This window comes from Panthera onca, chromosome E1 (genome assembly GCF_046562875.1).
Source record: "Panthera onca isolate mPanOnc1 chromosome E1, mPanOnc1 haplotype 2, whole genome shotgun sequence".
Lineage (NCBI taxonomy): Eukaryota > Metazoa > Chordata > Mammalia > Carnivora > Felidae > Panthera > Panthera onca.
This window is the reverse complement of record NC_138352.1, coordinates 20,614,771-20,628,905: the sequence shown is the minus strand read 5'-3', so window position 1 is coordinate 20,628,905 and position 14,135 is coordinate 20,614,771. Positions and strand designations below refer to the sequence as shown.

General features: G+C 46.1%; 1 protein-coding gene across 1 annotated transcript in view; it reads right to left on the bottom strand.

Annotated features, from left to right (window-relative positions):
* Positions 1-14,135, bottom strand: part of GLP2R (glucagon like peptide 2 receptor) — a 54,877-nt gene that overhangs the window by 22,980 nt on the left and 17,762 nt on the right. Inside the window, exons 5-9 of the mRNA XM_060647257.3 lie at positions 11,882-11,988; positions 9,842-9,995; positions 7,999-8,158; positions 6,517-6,577; positions 5,078-5,147 (exon numbers count right to left, since the gene is read on the bottom strand). Of these exons, the coding sequence (XP_060503240.1) occupies positions 5,078-5,147; positions 6,517-6,577; positions 7,999-8,158; positions 9,842-9,995; positions 11,882-11,988 (552 nt within the window). The remainder of the gene's footprint in view (positions 1-5,077; positions 5,148-6,516; positions 6,578-7,998; positions 8,159-9,841; positions 9,996-11,881; positions 11,989-14,135) is intronic.

Below are 14,135 nucleotides of genomic sequence, written 5' to 3'. Positions count from 1 at the left end.
AACTCTTATTCATTCATGTGTCCATTTTCACAATGGATAATTCAATTGCTTACTTATGATCTGACTTACTTTCACCATGGGAAGCAGAAGATGGGATGCGCCAAAACTAAGTTTTAAGGGGGTGGGAAAATACAGGGTATGGAGAGATTCCCACTGTAACTCTTAGAGGAGGGGATATGGAAATTAGGAGATGTTTTGAGGACACAGCACGCCCCTGGGTTCCTGGTGAGGTAGAAGACCTAAAAAGGGACAAGACCAGTGAAGACTAATTTTACTGATTTCTCAGCTTTGCCAAGTCCTGAGGCTGCTAGAGAAGATCCAGTAAGAACAAATGAAGGCATTGGACTATATAACTTCATAAAGTCAACAGATGGTCTATTCAGTCATTGGCTCAAAAAAGCTATTCAACTGGCTGTTTAATTTGGTTGTTCCGTTATCTCCAGGAATTATGATATGGATAGAACAATCTTGCACAACGTATGTATTTTGTAAACCCTGAAGGTTTGGACTAATTAAAGCTTTATGGATTTTCTACTGGGAGCAGAGGAGACTGGGATATAAGAATATTCCATATTTCAGGATGGTTCTATTCTTTTTTTTTAATATTTATTTTATTTTGAAAGAAAAAAAGAGAGAGAGAACAAGTGGGGAGAGGATCAGAGAGAGAGGGAGAGAGAGAATCCCAAGCATGCTCTGTACTGTCAGTGCAGAGCCCGACATGGGGTTCGGTGCCACGAACTGTGAGATCATGAACTGAGCTGAAATCAAGAGTTGGATGCTTAACCAACTGAACCACCCAGGTGCCCCAGAATGGTTCTATTCTTAATGTACACTCAGGGGTAACAGCTTAATTTAAGTAGTAGAGTCTTTTATCCTGAAGAAGATGGGAATTGGGAAGTCTCCAATTTCTATGTCTCATGAAAGACCTACAGAGCATCTGAATTGTTCAGGCTGTCATAATATGTTATTCTGAAACACAGAGAATCCAGAAGGCAGTAGATAAAGTCAGGTGGGAGGTCTGAAAACCCAGCATGACATTCATTCACTTCGCCCAGATGCTGATCTGTAGATACAGACCCAATCAGGAGGTGGTGGGGGAAGCCCAGCTATGGCAACAAGGATGCTGCCTGGGGGGCTGAGTTGGCCTGGGGGTTTCCCAGAAACCTCTGATCCATCCTCTAGAGAATAGGACCAGCCTCAGATTTGGACAAGGTGAAACGAGATTGTGAAGTGCCCTGAAATGCCAAATGCTATGAGCAACATCTTGATTATTATGTTATTTTTAGTATTTCAGCTTAGCTAGAAAATATGTGGTCAAGAAACTCTTTTTGTTCTCCCAAACACAATAAAGGTTTATTATTATTATTATTATTATTATTATTATTAATTATTTTGCTTACTAAATACTCTATTGCAATGGGAGAAGCTCTGCTCTATGAAGACATTCAGGGGCCCTGGTTCCTTCCATGTGTGGTTCAAGGAATTCTATTTTGGAGTTTGGGTTACATTCACTCAGGTCAGAGGAAAACTGTAACATGTGGTCTTCTAACTAAGCATGAAGGCAATTTTTGGCTCAGTCATAGTCTGATGAGTCTCAAAATCACAACTATTAGATTTGAACTGACTGAGGGCAAAAACTATGGGGAATTCATCTTTTTTCTCCCAGAAAGAAATTAGCACTGAGCTAAGCACACAGCTGGTGCTCCATAAATGTTAAATGAAGGTGCAAGAGAGTGAATGTGTGTGATTCCAAAGCTAAGGAAGCCCAACCTGGCAGTTCTGTTTCCATCAATCTAGGGTAGAGTCCAGTTTGGGGTTAGTTATGGCTTTTTCCTTATCCTCCTGAGCTATAATGTACAGCCAACTGTCTAGTCCTGGGTTCCTCAACCTCAGTACTCTTGACCATAATGCTTTGTGGTGGGGGCTGTTTTGCGCACCAGCACCCTTGGCCTCTATGCATTGGCTGCCAGCAGCACCCCCACTCCAGTTGAGATGATTAGAAATATCTCCAGAGTTGCCCAAATGAGGGGGTAGAATCACCTTCAGTTGAGAACCATTGGTCTGGGCCAACTCTGATTTTATAGATGAAACAGCAGCCTAGAGAGGTCAGCACACCATAGATTAACCACGAAGCCTGCACTTCATGTAGGGCATGCAAATCCCACTGTCCTTGGAGTGTATAGGATCCTAGAGCTGGTGGGGGGTGGGGGGAAGGAGAGGAAGACATGAGGTGGGGTGGGGGGAGGGAGAGGAAAACATGAGGAAGGGGAGGGAAAGGAAGACATCAGGTGGGAGGGGGAGGGAGAGGAAGACATCAGGTGGGGTGGGGGGAGGGAGAGGAAGACATGAGTTTCTGCAGCCTGCTTCTCAGGACAGAGTCTCTCCTCTTGGAAATGGACAGAGATAAAAAAAAACCCAAAGCCTTTCTCTGTGGTCCACAACCAATGTTTTACCAGTTTAGATTCTGACGTTCTTCCTTGTGTCCAAAGGGAAGTTTTCCCATTTCTATTTAAGCCCATTCCTCTTGTCCAAGACCCTGTACACAGACAACCATAGTTCAGCAAGGTCCTCTGTAAGATCTTCACAGACCTGAGGATGATTATGAACGTGTCCCTTTCAGGCATGCCTGTTGACTCTTCCTTAATTTGAGAGGTAGAGAGATTCGTAAAGAGCTTAGTCTCCAAGCAGGAAGTTAAGTGTTCACCAGTCGCGGGGCCATCTGATGGGCATTGGGGGCAGGAAGGCAGCGTGTGCAAAATGTGGGACTAGCGAAACAGCAGCGTGGATACGGGGAACGGTGAGTTTCTCCATATAAATAAAGCGTGGGGTGCTTGCGGTTGGATGAGCAGACCAGGAATAACAACACTTTCCACACTAAGGAGTTTGGAAGGCACGCCCAAGGGCAACAGTGCGCCACGAGAAAGACACACGTAGAAGACAGACGTAACCAAAGTTTGCTCAAGAAAGACCACTCTGGCCACAATGCGGAGGATGGATTGTCAGAGGGCAAGAAGGAAGAAGGGAGACCAAGCAGGTGGCATTTGCACAAGCGTGCATGAGAAATCCCCAGAGGCTGAAGAACAATGGAGACGGGGGTGGGGGGTGGGGGGGTGGAGAAGGGACAGCTTGGAGAGATCTTTGGAGAGAGAACTGATGACTTAAGTCTGAGTGCATGTTGCAGGGAGGAAGAGGAGAGCAGGCAGGAGGGCACCCAGGTTTGGGGCTTGGGTAGCTGGTAGATGGATGGCGGTGTCATTCGCTGGGCAATGGGGGGGAGCGGGAGGTGTGGATGGGAGAGCAAGGAGCCACCGTGAGCTAAGGTGACTCTGGCCACTTCTGCGTAGCTGGTGACAGCAAGAGTGTGTAAAGGTCACTTTATCAGAGATGAGCCGATAAAGCACATTGTCTGCTCCCCTGCGGGGAGAGAATATGGCTACGGGAACAAGGAGGGACCAGGAGAAGTCCATTTGAACCACCTGCGAGCTTGTAAGACTACAACCGCCCGGGCCCCACCTCCAGAATTTCTGATGTAATTCTCTACAATACGCGTCACTAAGTTTCTAACGCACGGCCAGCTTGGAGAACCACTGGTGTGTGGGCAAAGAGCTCCCCAGACTTCGATGTGCACCCCAAACCTGGGGATCTTGTTGCAGTGCAGATTCGGATTCAGCAGGGCTGGGGTGGGGCCTGAGAACCTGAAGCTACAAGAGTTTGGGGGGCTACACTTGGAGCATTGAGCGTGTGTCACAAGATGTTCTTCAACCCTGGCTGCACCTTGGAATCCCTGGGTCACACCCGAGATCAACGCAACACAAATCTCTGGGTGTGAGACCCAAGCACAGAAGAATCTTTAAAGACACCCCGGTGGGGCGCCTGGGGGGCTCAGTCGGTGAAGCATCTGACTTCAGCTCAGGTCATGATCTCGCGGTTTGTGAGTTTGAGCCCTGCGTCGGGCTCTGTGCTGACAGCTCGGAGCCCGGAGCCTGCTTCGGATTCTGTGTCTCCTTGTTTCTCTGCCCTTCCCCTGTTCTCTCTCTCTCTCTCAAAAATAAATAAGCATTAAAAAAAAAAAAAAAAAGACACCACGGTGCTTCTAAGAGCAGCCAAGGGAATCAATCAAGAGCATCAATAACAAGCATGGATGTCTCCTCTAGAAGGACTGCAGAGTAAACACTGGGGTTCCAGCTGCACCGAGCCTGAGCTCCATCCCGGGGAGGGCCTGGCTGGTTAGAGAGAACGTTCTAGTGCCGGGGAGCGTGGGTCCCAGGCGTTCACTGAGTAAGCCCATGTGGACAGCCATTTGTCCGGACTGGCTGCCAGGATGAAGAACACAGGACTCACGGGGGCAGCGGACAGGTTTTAGACACATACATGTAAGGAAACATTGCCGGGACCGTAGCAGAAGTCTGTAAGGGATCTGGAAGGACACAAGGCGGGGTGTGACCATCCACCTTTCGGTGGAAATGTCTGGGGACAGCAGCTGGGTGGGGGGGAGTGGGTGGATAAAGTGACAAATCTCAGGATGGTCCAAAGCGAGGTACTAATGCGTGACAGGTCTGCATCAGGCACGTGGGCAGGAGTCAATAAATATTGGGGGGGGGGGCAGCAGCACAGGGCTGTGGCGACAAGTGCCAGTGCCCCCAGTCAGTCCCTTTGGGCTGAGATCCAGCGCCCCCACTTACTGGGACTTGAGGCAAGTCTCCTGCCATCTTCTCCGTGTCCTCGTGGGTAGAAGAAACAGAACAATGACACCTACCCACGTACAAATCACAGCCCCCAATACGGGGTCGCCGAGCAGGTGATAGATAGGTTGCTATACATAGTTTACAGACCCAGAGAGAAGGAGGCGTGCGTACAAGCCTGCATTTGAGCCCAGAGCCAGAACAAGGAGAAGTTTCCAAGTTGTTCCTTCTAACATTCAACACATCCTACTCACAGCTCGGCGACTCCTTCTCCAAGGAACTGGTCCAGGCTCATTTGGAGCCAGAGAATTTGGTGGGGGGCAGGTGCAGGGGTGCGGGGTGCCCCACAGCTGCCAAGTTCAGAGAGGAAAAAGAGGGGGCGGGATGGTCCTTACCATGACACAAAGCAGCATGGGCCCCCGGATGATCCACCAGATTTTCTTATTCCTGTTGGTTCCCCAGCACCTACGGCAAAGAGCAGGCAGGACAAGGTTGAGTGTGACGGCCTCAGACCCTCTGGAAGAAGGACTGACTTCCCACCCACGATTCTCCTGAGGGGGGGAGAGGGAAAAAACAGGATTAAAACCCCTTCCTTGGTGTGTGACCCTCTACACTTTTCCCCACGTTCACACAAAAATAAATTCTTTTTTTCCCCTCCAAAAGTAAATTCTTAATTATGCATAGGAGACTTTTGGTAATGATTATTTGGAGGGAAAAGAATATGATCACATGACATACATTATTCACAACAGGCTTAGCAATGTGCTGTTGGGAGTCAGCCCAAGAAGCCGAAAGGTACGGAACCAACCTGTTTTTTTCAGTATTCCCCTTAATATTCCGCAATATAGGTATGCCACAGTTTGTTCATGGCTTCTCATTTTTGTGCATGATCAGGCACTTTTTTGTTTGTTTGTTTGGGGTTATTTTTTAATTGAGGTCTAATGGATACATAACATTATATTAGTTTCAGGTGTATAACATGACTCGATATTTGTATATATTTCAGAATGACCGCCACAATAAATCCAGTTAACGTCTATCACCACACATAGTTACAAATATTTTTTCTTGCAACAGGGACCTTTCAAATAGACCCATTTAGGGGCGCCTGGGTGGCTCAGTCCGTTGAGCGTCCGACTTTGGCTCGGGTCGTGATCTCACAGTTCGAGAATTCGAGCTCCACGTCGGGCTCTGTGCTGACAGCTCGGAGCCTGGAGCCTGCTTCAGATTCTGTGTCCCCCCGCCCTCTCTCTCTCTGCCCCTCCCCTGCTCACACTCTGTCTCTGTCTCTCTTTCTTTCTCAAAAATAAATAAAAAAAAACATTTAAATAAATCAATAAATAAAATAGACTTGCTTAGCAACTTTCAAATATACAATATAGTATTATCAACTCACCATGCTGTCTCCATGTTGCACTTCATATCCCTGGGACTTACTTATTTTATAAGGAAGTTTGCACCTTTTGACCCCCTTCACTCATTTCAGTTCGCTTTTTTTGCCCCCCCACTGTGAACAATGACACCATAACCAATTTTGTACCCATATCCTTACATATTGAGGGTCACTGCTAACCTAGGCAGCCAATTTTTGCATTAATTTGAGCAGATTTTTGTGCTACTTTGCATGTATACCTAAGCTAACAAACTCATTACTGTAAGAAAGGTCTTTGATTTTTTTAATCTACATTCCTAAGCATATTCTAGACAGCCAAAATGGAAGAGGGTGGCTATGCTCTTTGGGAAAATGGCATAAATCCTTGCATCTAGGCATATCTTAGAATTCCTGGCTGCGAGCAGGTGAAAGCAGGTGTGAAAGCGGGTGTGAATTTCCTACCCGGTGTTCTCCAGCTGTGCACGAGCAATACTCCAGGGTACCACAAACAGCAGTGGGAAGGCTGGGGAGACAACAGGGAAATGCAGTTAGGGGCCGGGTGACTCAATCCGCCTGCCTCCCACCCCAGCCTGATGGGCCAAACACATCCGGTTAAAAGCCCAACTATTAGAGAATTGCAGGCTGAGATCTGGAGAGACCTGGGGTGGCACAGAGCCCATCTGTTGTTTTACTGTCCCACAAACCAGGAAGCAGAGAGGAGAAAACATTTGCCACATGTTGCAAAGCAGCTCAGAGTAAATCCAAGGCGTTAACCAAAGTCTCTCAAGTTGTCGGTCAAGGGCATTTCCTCTGAATCCTGCAGTGTCACGTTCTCTAAGGGTTTGTGACAACGGGGTTTCAGGGTCTAGATCCCATCTTTTTTTTTTTAATTTTTGTAATTTTTTTAATCTTTATTTTTATTTTTGAGAGAGAGAGGGAAACAGAGTGCGAGAGGGGGAGGAACAGAAAGAGAGGGAGACACAGAATCTTAACTGACTGAGCCACTCAGGAATCCCTTTCTAGAAAAATTTTTTAATGTTTATTTATTTGTGTGTGTGTGTGTGTGTGTGTGTGTGTGTGTGTGAGAGAGAGAGAGAGAGAGAGAGAGAGAGAGAGAGAATGGGGGAGGGGCAGAGACAGAGGGAGAAACAGAATCTGAAGCAGGTTCCAGGCTCCAGGCTGACAGCAGCGGGCCCAACATGGAGCTTGAACTTATGAACTGTGAGATCATGACCTGACCTGAAGCTGGATGCCCAACCAACTGAGCCACCCAGATGCCCCTCTAAATCTTGTCTTGAAGACTCAGTTGGTGTTATGGGTTGAATGTTTGTGTCCCCTCCCATCCCATGTTGAAGCTCCAACCCTCAGTGTGATGGTAATTGGAGGTGGGATCTTTGGAGGTAGTTAGGTTTGGAGGGAGGGGTAAGCATCATGATGGGATTAATGTCCTTGTAGGAAGAGACCAGAGAGCTTGCTTTCTCTCGGTCTCTGTCTCTGTCTCTCTCCACCATGTGAGGCTACAGTCAGAATCCAGCTGTCTACAAGCCAGGAAGAGGCCCTTGCCAGAACTGGGCCACCCTGGCATCCTGATCTCAAACTTCCCAGACTCCACAACTATGAGAAATAAATGTCTGTTGGTTAAGCCATAAAGTCTATGCATTTTATTATGTTGGCCCAAGCGGGTGACTACAGCTGAGGACGGGGTGGGAGGAATGGCATCTGATTCTCCCAAAACCTTGTTGGTTTTTTAACATAAGCATTGGGTCTACAGCACCTGTGCATCTCTGTGCGTGTGCACCCCCCGCCCCCCGCTGTCTTCAGGCTCTCGTCCCTGAGGAGTTATCCATCCCAGATGGTCCCTCCAGTTGGGAAACCAAAGGATCTGTTGGGTTCATATGTTCCGATGGCCCCTAGGAGAAGAGGTTGGGGGCTCGGGTCACTCACCCCAACCCACCAGCATGTATCTGGGCCACAGCCGCCTCTCAGAGAGCACTGTGGGCTCCAGCAGCGTGTGGAGGTAAAGGCCTTCGACCAGCAGCCACGAGTAATTGGCTCCCACAAAGTAGTGCAGCAGGAACTGGGCAGAGCGGCAGGAGACAGATATCTGAGGAGGACAGAGCACCCGAGGGTGAGGCCAGGCATTCCCGCGTGGACCCAAGATGGTGAAGAAGGCCCCCCCCCCCACCCACAGCCCTCCCTCTTCACCCCCTCACTCCCGAACCTGCTGACAATCTCAGAGAGGCTGGTGACAATACCAAAGTGGGAAGGGGGGCTTCCTGTAGGTTTCAAAGCCCAGTCTCTCCCTTAACGTTCTAGGCATTTGTAGACAAACAAAAACAGAGAGAATTCCCTGGCGCCATTTCCCTAAAGAAAACCCTGAAAGGTATGTTCTCTGGTCTTGGTTCAATTAAGCTAGAAACCAAAAATCTAAAAAACAAAACAAACAAACAAAAAACAACTTCAGATGATTGGAAAGGAGGAAAGAAATTTCTAAATAACCCAGTAATCAAAAAAGAAATAATATAAATTAGAACTTATTTCTGACCCAGATGAATAGAAAATACCGCATATCAAAATGTGTCGTATGCAGCTAATACCACACCGGGAGTAAAGCCTATAATCTTAAAAGCCTTAGTTAAAAAAGAAAAAGGCTGAAAGTCCACTATCCTAACTATCATGTCAGAGAAAGAGCAGCAAAATCTAACCTATGGAAAGGACGTGGAAGGAAAGCAGAAAGGTAAAAGCAGAAACTAATGAAATAGGGAACATAAAACAAAGGGAATCAGCAATGCCAAAATTTCATTCTATGGAAAATCCAGTAAAACTGAAAAACATCTGGTAAGGATGATCAAGAGGGAAGAGAGTGAAAGTATAAATAGTCAGTATCAGGGACACATAAAGCAATACTGCTCTAACTATGATGGTAAGATCTTAAAAGATCTTCAGAAACTACGAACAATATGATGGCAAGAAATTTGAAAAGTTAGATGAAGTGTACAAATCCCTAGAAAAGCACCAGGTACTAAAGCTGACACAAGAAGAAATAGAAAATCTGAATATAAGAGCTGAAAACAGCCCCCAGTTAAAAGCCTTCCAACAAAGCAAACTTTGGACCCAAGTGGCTTCACTGGAATGATCTATCAAACATTAAAGAAGAAAAATACTCATCTTAAATAAGTTCTTCCAGAGAACAGAGAAACAGGTTAACAAGTCCGCTTTGTTTGACGTAAGCGTAAATTTTAGCTTCTTTATCACAAGAAAATTACTCACTGAGGCAGATGAGAGAATGCTAAACAAAACACAGCCTCAGTGAACAAATCCAGAAATATAGGAAAAAGAGTAATATATCAGAACCTAGTTGGGTTTATTCCAGGGGTGCAAGGTTAATTTAACAAGTTACTACAACCAGTATTAATAGGATAAAAGAAAAAGCATCCCAACAGAGGCAGATTTCAATTTGGAAAGCTTTGCCTCTTTAAAAATTAGTAATAATAGTTTTTTAAAAAGACTGATCTGGTTCAGCTCTTTGGTTCACAGATGAAGAAATTTCCCACCCGCGGGCACACAGCAGCCCGTGGCTGATTTCCTTTACCTGCCTCACTCTCGGGAGGTTTGGGGGGTTTTTTGGGGGGTTTGGTTTTGGGGTTTTTAGTCCGATGATACTTCTCTCACCAGAGGCCTCTGACACCCCTTCATGTCCTTCTTGCCTTTCCCCGTCCTACCTTCCCACCCCACGGTTCCCAGCCCTGATCTGCCGGGTGGGAGGCTATGGTAGGGAGGCACGTACCTCTGACACGAAGGACAGCCACTTGTTGTCGCTGTTGGGCCTCCTGGAGTAAGAGTTGTAGAAAATGGCATCCTTCACCAGCACAGCCAGGGCTCTCAGGATGAAAGAAGCAAACAGGTTCATGTGGATATAGTTGCGTGTGCAGTGGAGTTTTCTGCGCAGGGAAAAAACCAAGTGTCTCCCCTCAGGAAAGAACAGCTCAGACCAACAGGCATGTGCCGGAAACACCTGTGTACCTATCACTAGAGGACAGACATTCATCCTGTAGGCTCCAGAGCCACGCAGCTGGGTTATGTGATTTTCTCTGTGCCTCATTTCCCTCATCTGGAAAATGGGGATAACATGTACACGTGGAGCACAAATTGGGAAATTGAGGCAGAAGGGTTAAGTCAGCTGTCCAAAGTCCTAGAGAAGTAAGTGGTGGAGGTGAGATTCAGACCCAGACACTCTGAGGCCAAAACACAGCTCTCCAAGGCTCTACTGCCTGTAAGGACGAGAGCACTTCCTTCAAGGATTGCCGTAGCAACAATCTGGTTTGGGGTGCAAAGTACTCACACAGTACCTACACCTAGTAAGTGCCCAGAAAATGTCAGCTCTCATTACCTCCCTCTCACCCACATGAAGCCTCCTGCAGGCTCTTTTTCTTGTACTGGCTGGTGTAAAACTGTGTGTCCTTAGTGTCTCTAGACAAAAGGACCCTTTTCCATCACTGTGCCTTCACAGCCTTGCCTGTGCCCCCATGCAGCACACACACGTGCCTGGCTTTAGAGCTATTATTACTTTTTAAATTTCTAAACAGTACTTGAGGCAGGTGTTTTATTATTTGTGCATCCTTCTCCCTAATTAGACTGGGTGCCACTCAAGAGCAGGAACTGGATCTTGTTCTTTCCAGCACTAGGGGCAAAATGGATATCTGGTCAACCTAGGCTTCACTAAAGCAGTTGCTTAGCTGGGCAGTTACTTTCTCCTGGCTTGCTTCTGGGACTTTGGGAAGGCGAGCGTAGGAGGTCATGGATAGCAGGGGGTACAGGCTATGGGATTCTCCCACTGCTCAAGGATTGCTCTCTAGATGGGGTATATGGTCGTGACTGTGCTCTGGGGAGCCATAGAACATCCTGGGATTGAGGGGCCAGACCTGGTGCTACAGGAGCCTATGTGGGGACCTGTTCTGGAGCTAGCATCCAGGCCTCCACAGTGCCCATCTAGGTCTCCTGCATCTGTATCAAATGTTCATTCGGCCACATCATACTCAGTTATGTTCCTGAAGGGGTGAGGCCAAGACGCAGGCTTGGAGGGCTCCTTAGGACGTCCATAAATAAATCACTTGGTTGATGTCTGAAAACATGGTTTAGTAAAATGCACTCAGGCTTTGGGATTCTGAAAGGCAGCGTAAGGGAATGAAAATGCTCAGGCTCTGAACTGCCTGGTTGTGAACCTATCCCCAGCACTCCCCAGCTGTGTGACATTGGGCAAGTTCCTTGATCTCTCCATATTTCTGTCAACTCGTTTATAAAATGGGGCTAATAATAATGCTAATCTTCTAGGATTAGAATTAACCTTAATTCTGATTAGGGAAGAAATTTAAAGGGCTTAATGCATGTAACGTGGTTAGAACAATGTTTGGCACCAAGGAAGCATTCACATGATTAATAGCTAATTGGAGTCTGAGGGCCATGGATTAAAATCACAGCTCTACCGCTCACTAATTTGCTTTGGAGAAGTTTCTTAATCTCTTCTGTAACAATCATGCCTCCAGTAGGGCAGGGCACACAGGAGGCTATCCAATCCCAAAGTGGCTAAATCAGAGTTAGGACTCCCAGATTCCAGTTCTAGCAGTGCGCCGTGACCTGCAGTGACCCAGTGCTTCTCACTGGACCATCGTTATCCCTTTCCCCTCTGCCTGCACAACGGGGTTGATGGGCTGGAGACTCTCAGATCCCTTCCAGCTCTGGTGGACCATGATGTCATTCAGCCCAGTCTTCTGCCTTCTAGAGGGAGCCAGGAAGCAAATCCCAGGGTGCCAGCAGAAGTTCCACTCACCGAAGAAACAAGAGGATGGTGAGAGCCAAGAGGAGGGAGACGACGGAGAGAGAGTACCCCACGGTGTACAACAGCTGCAAGGTCGACAGCAAGGCGTGGTTTTCCACCTGAGCACAGACAAGGAGTAGATCTGACCACCAAGCCCGGAAGCTATGACCTCCAACCCCCAGCTCCATTCCCAGGATGACCAAGGTTCTAGGCAGGCACTGTAGCCTTGTTGACAGCCAAGTAGGGTAGCTTAGACTGTTCTCTGGCACACTTAGAGGCCAAAGAGTCTTGATGAATTGAAAAGCCCACTGGGGGTCTCACCCTCCTGGCTTGTCCCATAGCCCAGCATTGATGCACCAAGATTCTCAGTATCATGGAAGTATTGTGCCCAGAGCACCAGAACACCAAAGGGTGGCTTAGAAATGAGGACAGGTTCTCTGTCCTTGGGCATGCTGTTCCTAGAATATAGAAGTCCCTTTCTCTGAAGATGGGGCCCTCCTAAAACAACTTTTCATTCATGACCCCTTAGATGGACACCCAATAAAATAGTGGAATATTTTCCCTGAGTCTCTGGATAGCCTGATTGTGAACAGGGCATAATTTACCGGAAAGTCTGTTGTTGTGATTTTCCAGTGGAATCCCACCTTCTCACTCAATCCATCATACTAATCGCCATAAAAATTATGTTTCTTAATACATTTTTGTACAAGAACCCACAGAGAATATGTATTACCTGCTAAATCATGCCTTAAACGTCTCCACATAACACTTTTATCAGCTTCATTGAAGCATGCCTGGTGGACCATAAACTGTACATATTTGAAGAATTAACCTGGATGAACTTAGGTATGAATATATCTGTGATCTCATCACCACACTCAAGATAATGAACATTTCTATAACCTCCCAAAGGTTTCCTTGTGACCCTTTATAATCCATCTCTCATCCCCACCTACCATCTTATGCCCAAGTAAACCCTGGTCTGCTTTCTGTCATTCGAAATGAATTTCCATGTTTTAAAAATTTTATATAAGAATCCTATGATATGTACTCTTTATTTATTATTTTTTTGATCAGCCTTATTTCCCTTGGAATAATTACTTTGAGATTCCCCCCATGTCATAGCATGTATCAATAGTCTACTTTTTTATTGTTGGGTCGTATTCCATTGTGAATATACCACAATTTATTTATCCATTCACCTATTGACGGACATTTGAGTTGTTTTCAGAGTTTGGCTTTCACCAATAAAGTTGCTATGAAAATTTCCGTACAAGTCTTTATGTAGACATAGGTTTTTATTTCTCTCAGATAAATATGTAGACATAAAATGGTGGGAGTAGCACGATGTATGTTTTAACTTCTTCAGAAACTGTCAAACGGCTTTCTAAATAAGTTGTATCAATTCACATTTCCACCAGCAGTGGATTAAGAGTTCCAGTGGCTCTAGATTCTACTAACACTTCATATCATCCGTATTTAAAATTTTAGCCATTCTAATGGGTATGTAGTAGGATTCTTACTGGGGTTTTAACGTGAATTCCTCTAATGATTAATGATGTTAAGAATCATTTCGTGTGCCGATTTGCCATCTGTGTATCTTATTTGATAAAGTATCTATTCAAATATTTGGCCATCTTTTAAGTTGGATTGTTTGCCTGAATGTTGAATTGTGAATGTTCTTTATATATTGTAGATATAAATCTCTTGTCAGGTAAGTGTTTTGCAAGCATTTCCTCCCATCCTGTGGCTTGCCTTTGTATTTTTTTAACAGTGTCTTTAGAAGAGCAGAAGTGTTTTTTTTTTTTTTTTATTGTGATGAAGTTCAATTTATCAACTTTTTTATATAGTTGTGCTTTTTGTGTCCTGTTTAAAAAGTCTTAGGGGGGGCGCCTGGGTGGCTCAGTCGGTTAAGCGTCCGACTTCAGCTCAGGTCACGATCTCGCGGAGTGTGAGTTCGAGCCCCGCGTCAGGCTCTGGGCTGATGGCTCAGAGCCTGGAGCCTGCTTTCGATTCTGTGTCTCCCTCTCTCTCTGCCCCTCCCCCGTTCATGCTCTGTCTCTCTCTGTCCCAAAAATAAATAAACGTTAAAAAAAATTAAAAAAAAAATAAAATAAAAATAAAAAGTCTTAGGGCACCTGGATGGCTCAGTCAGTTAAACATCTGACTCTTGAATTAAGCTCAGGTCATGAGCTCAGGGTAGTGAGATCGAGCCCTATGTCAGGCTCCATGCTTAAGATTCTCTCTTTCCCTCTCCCTCCGCCTC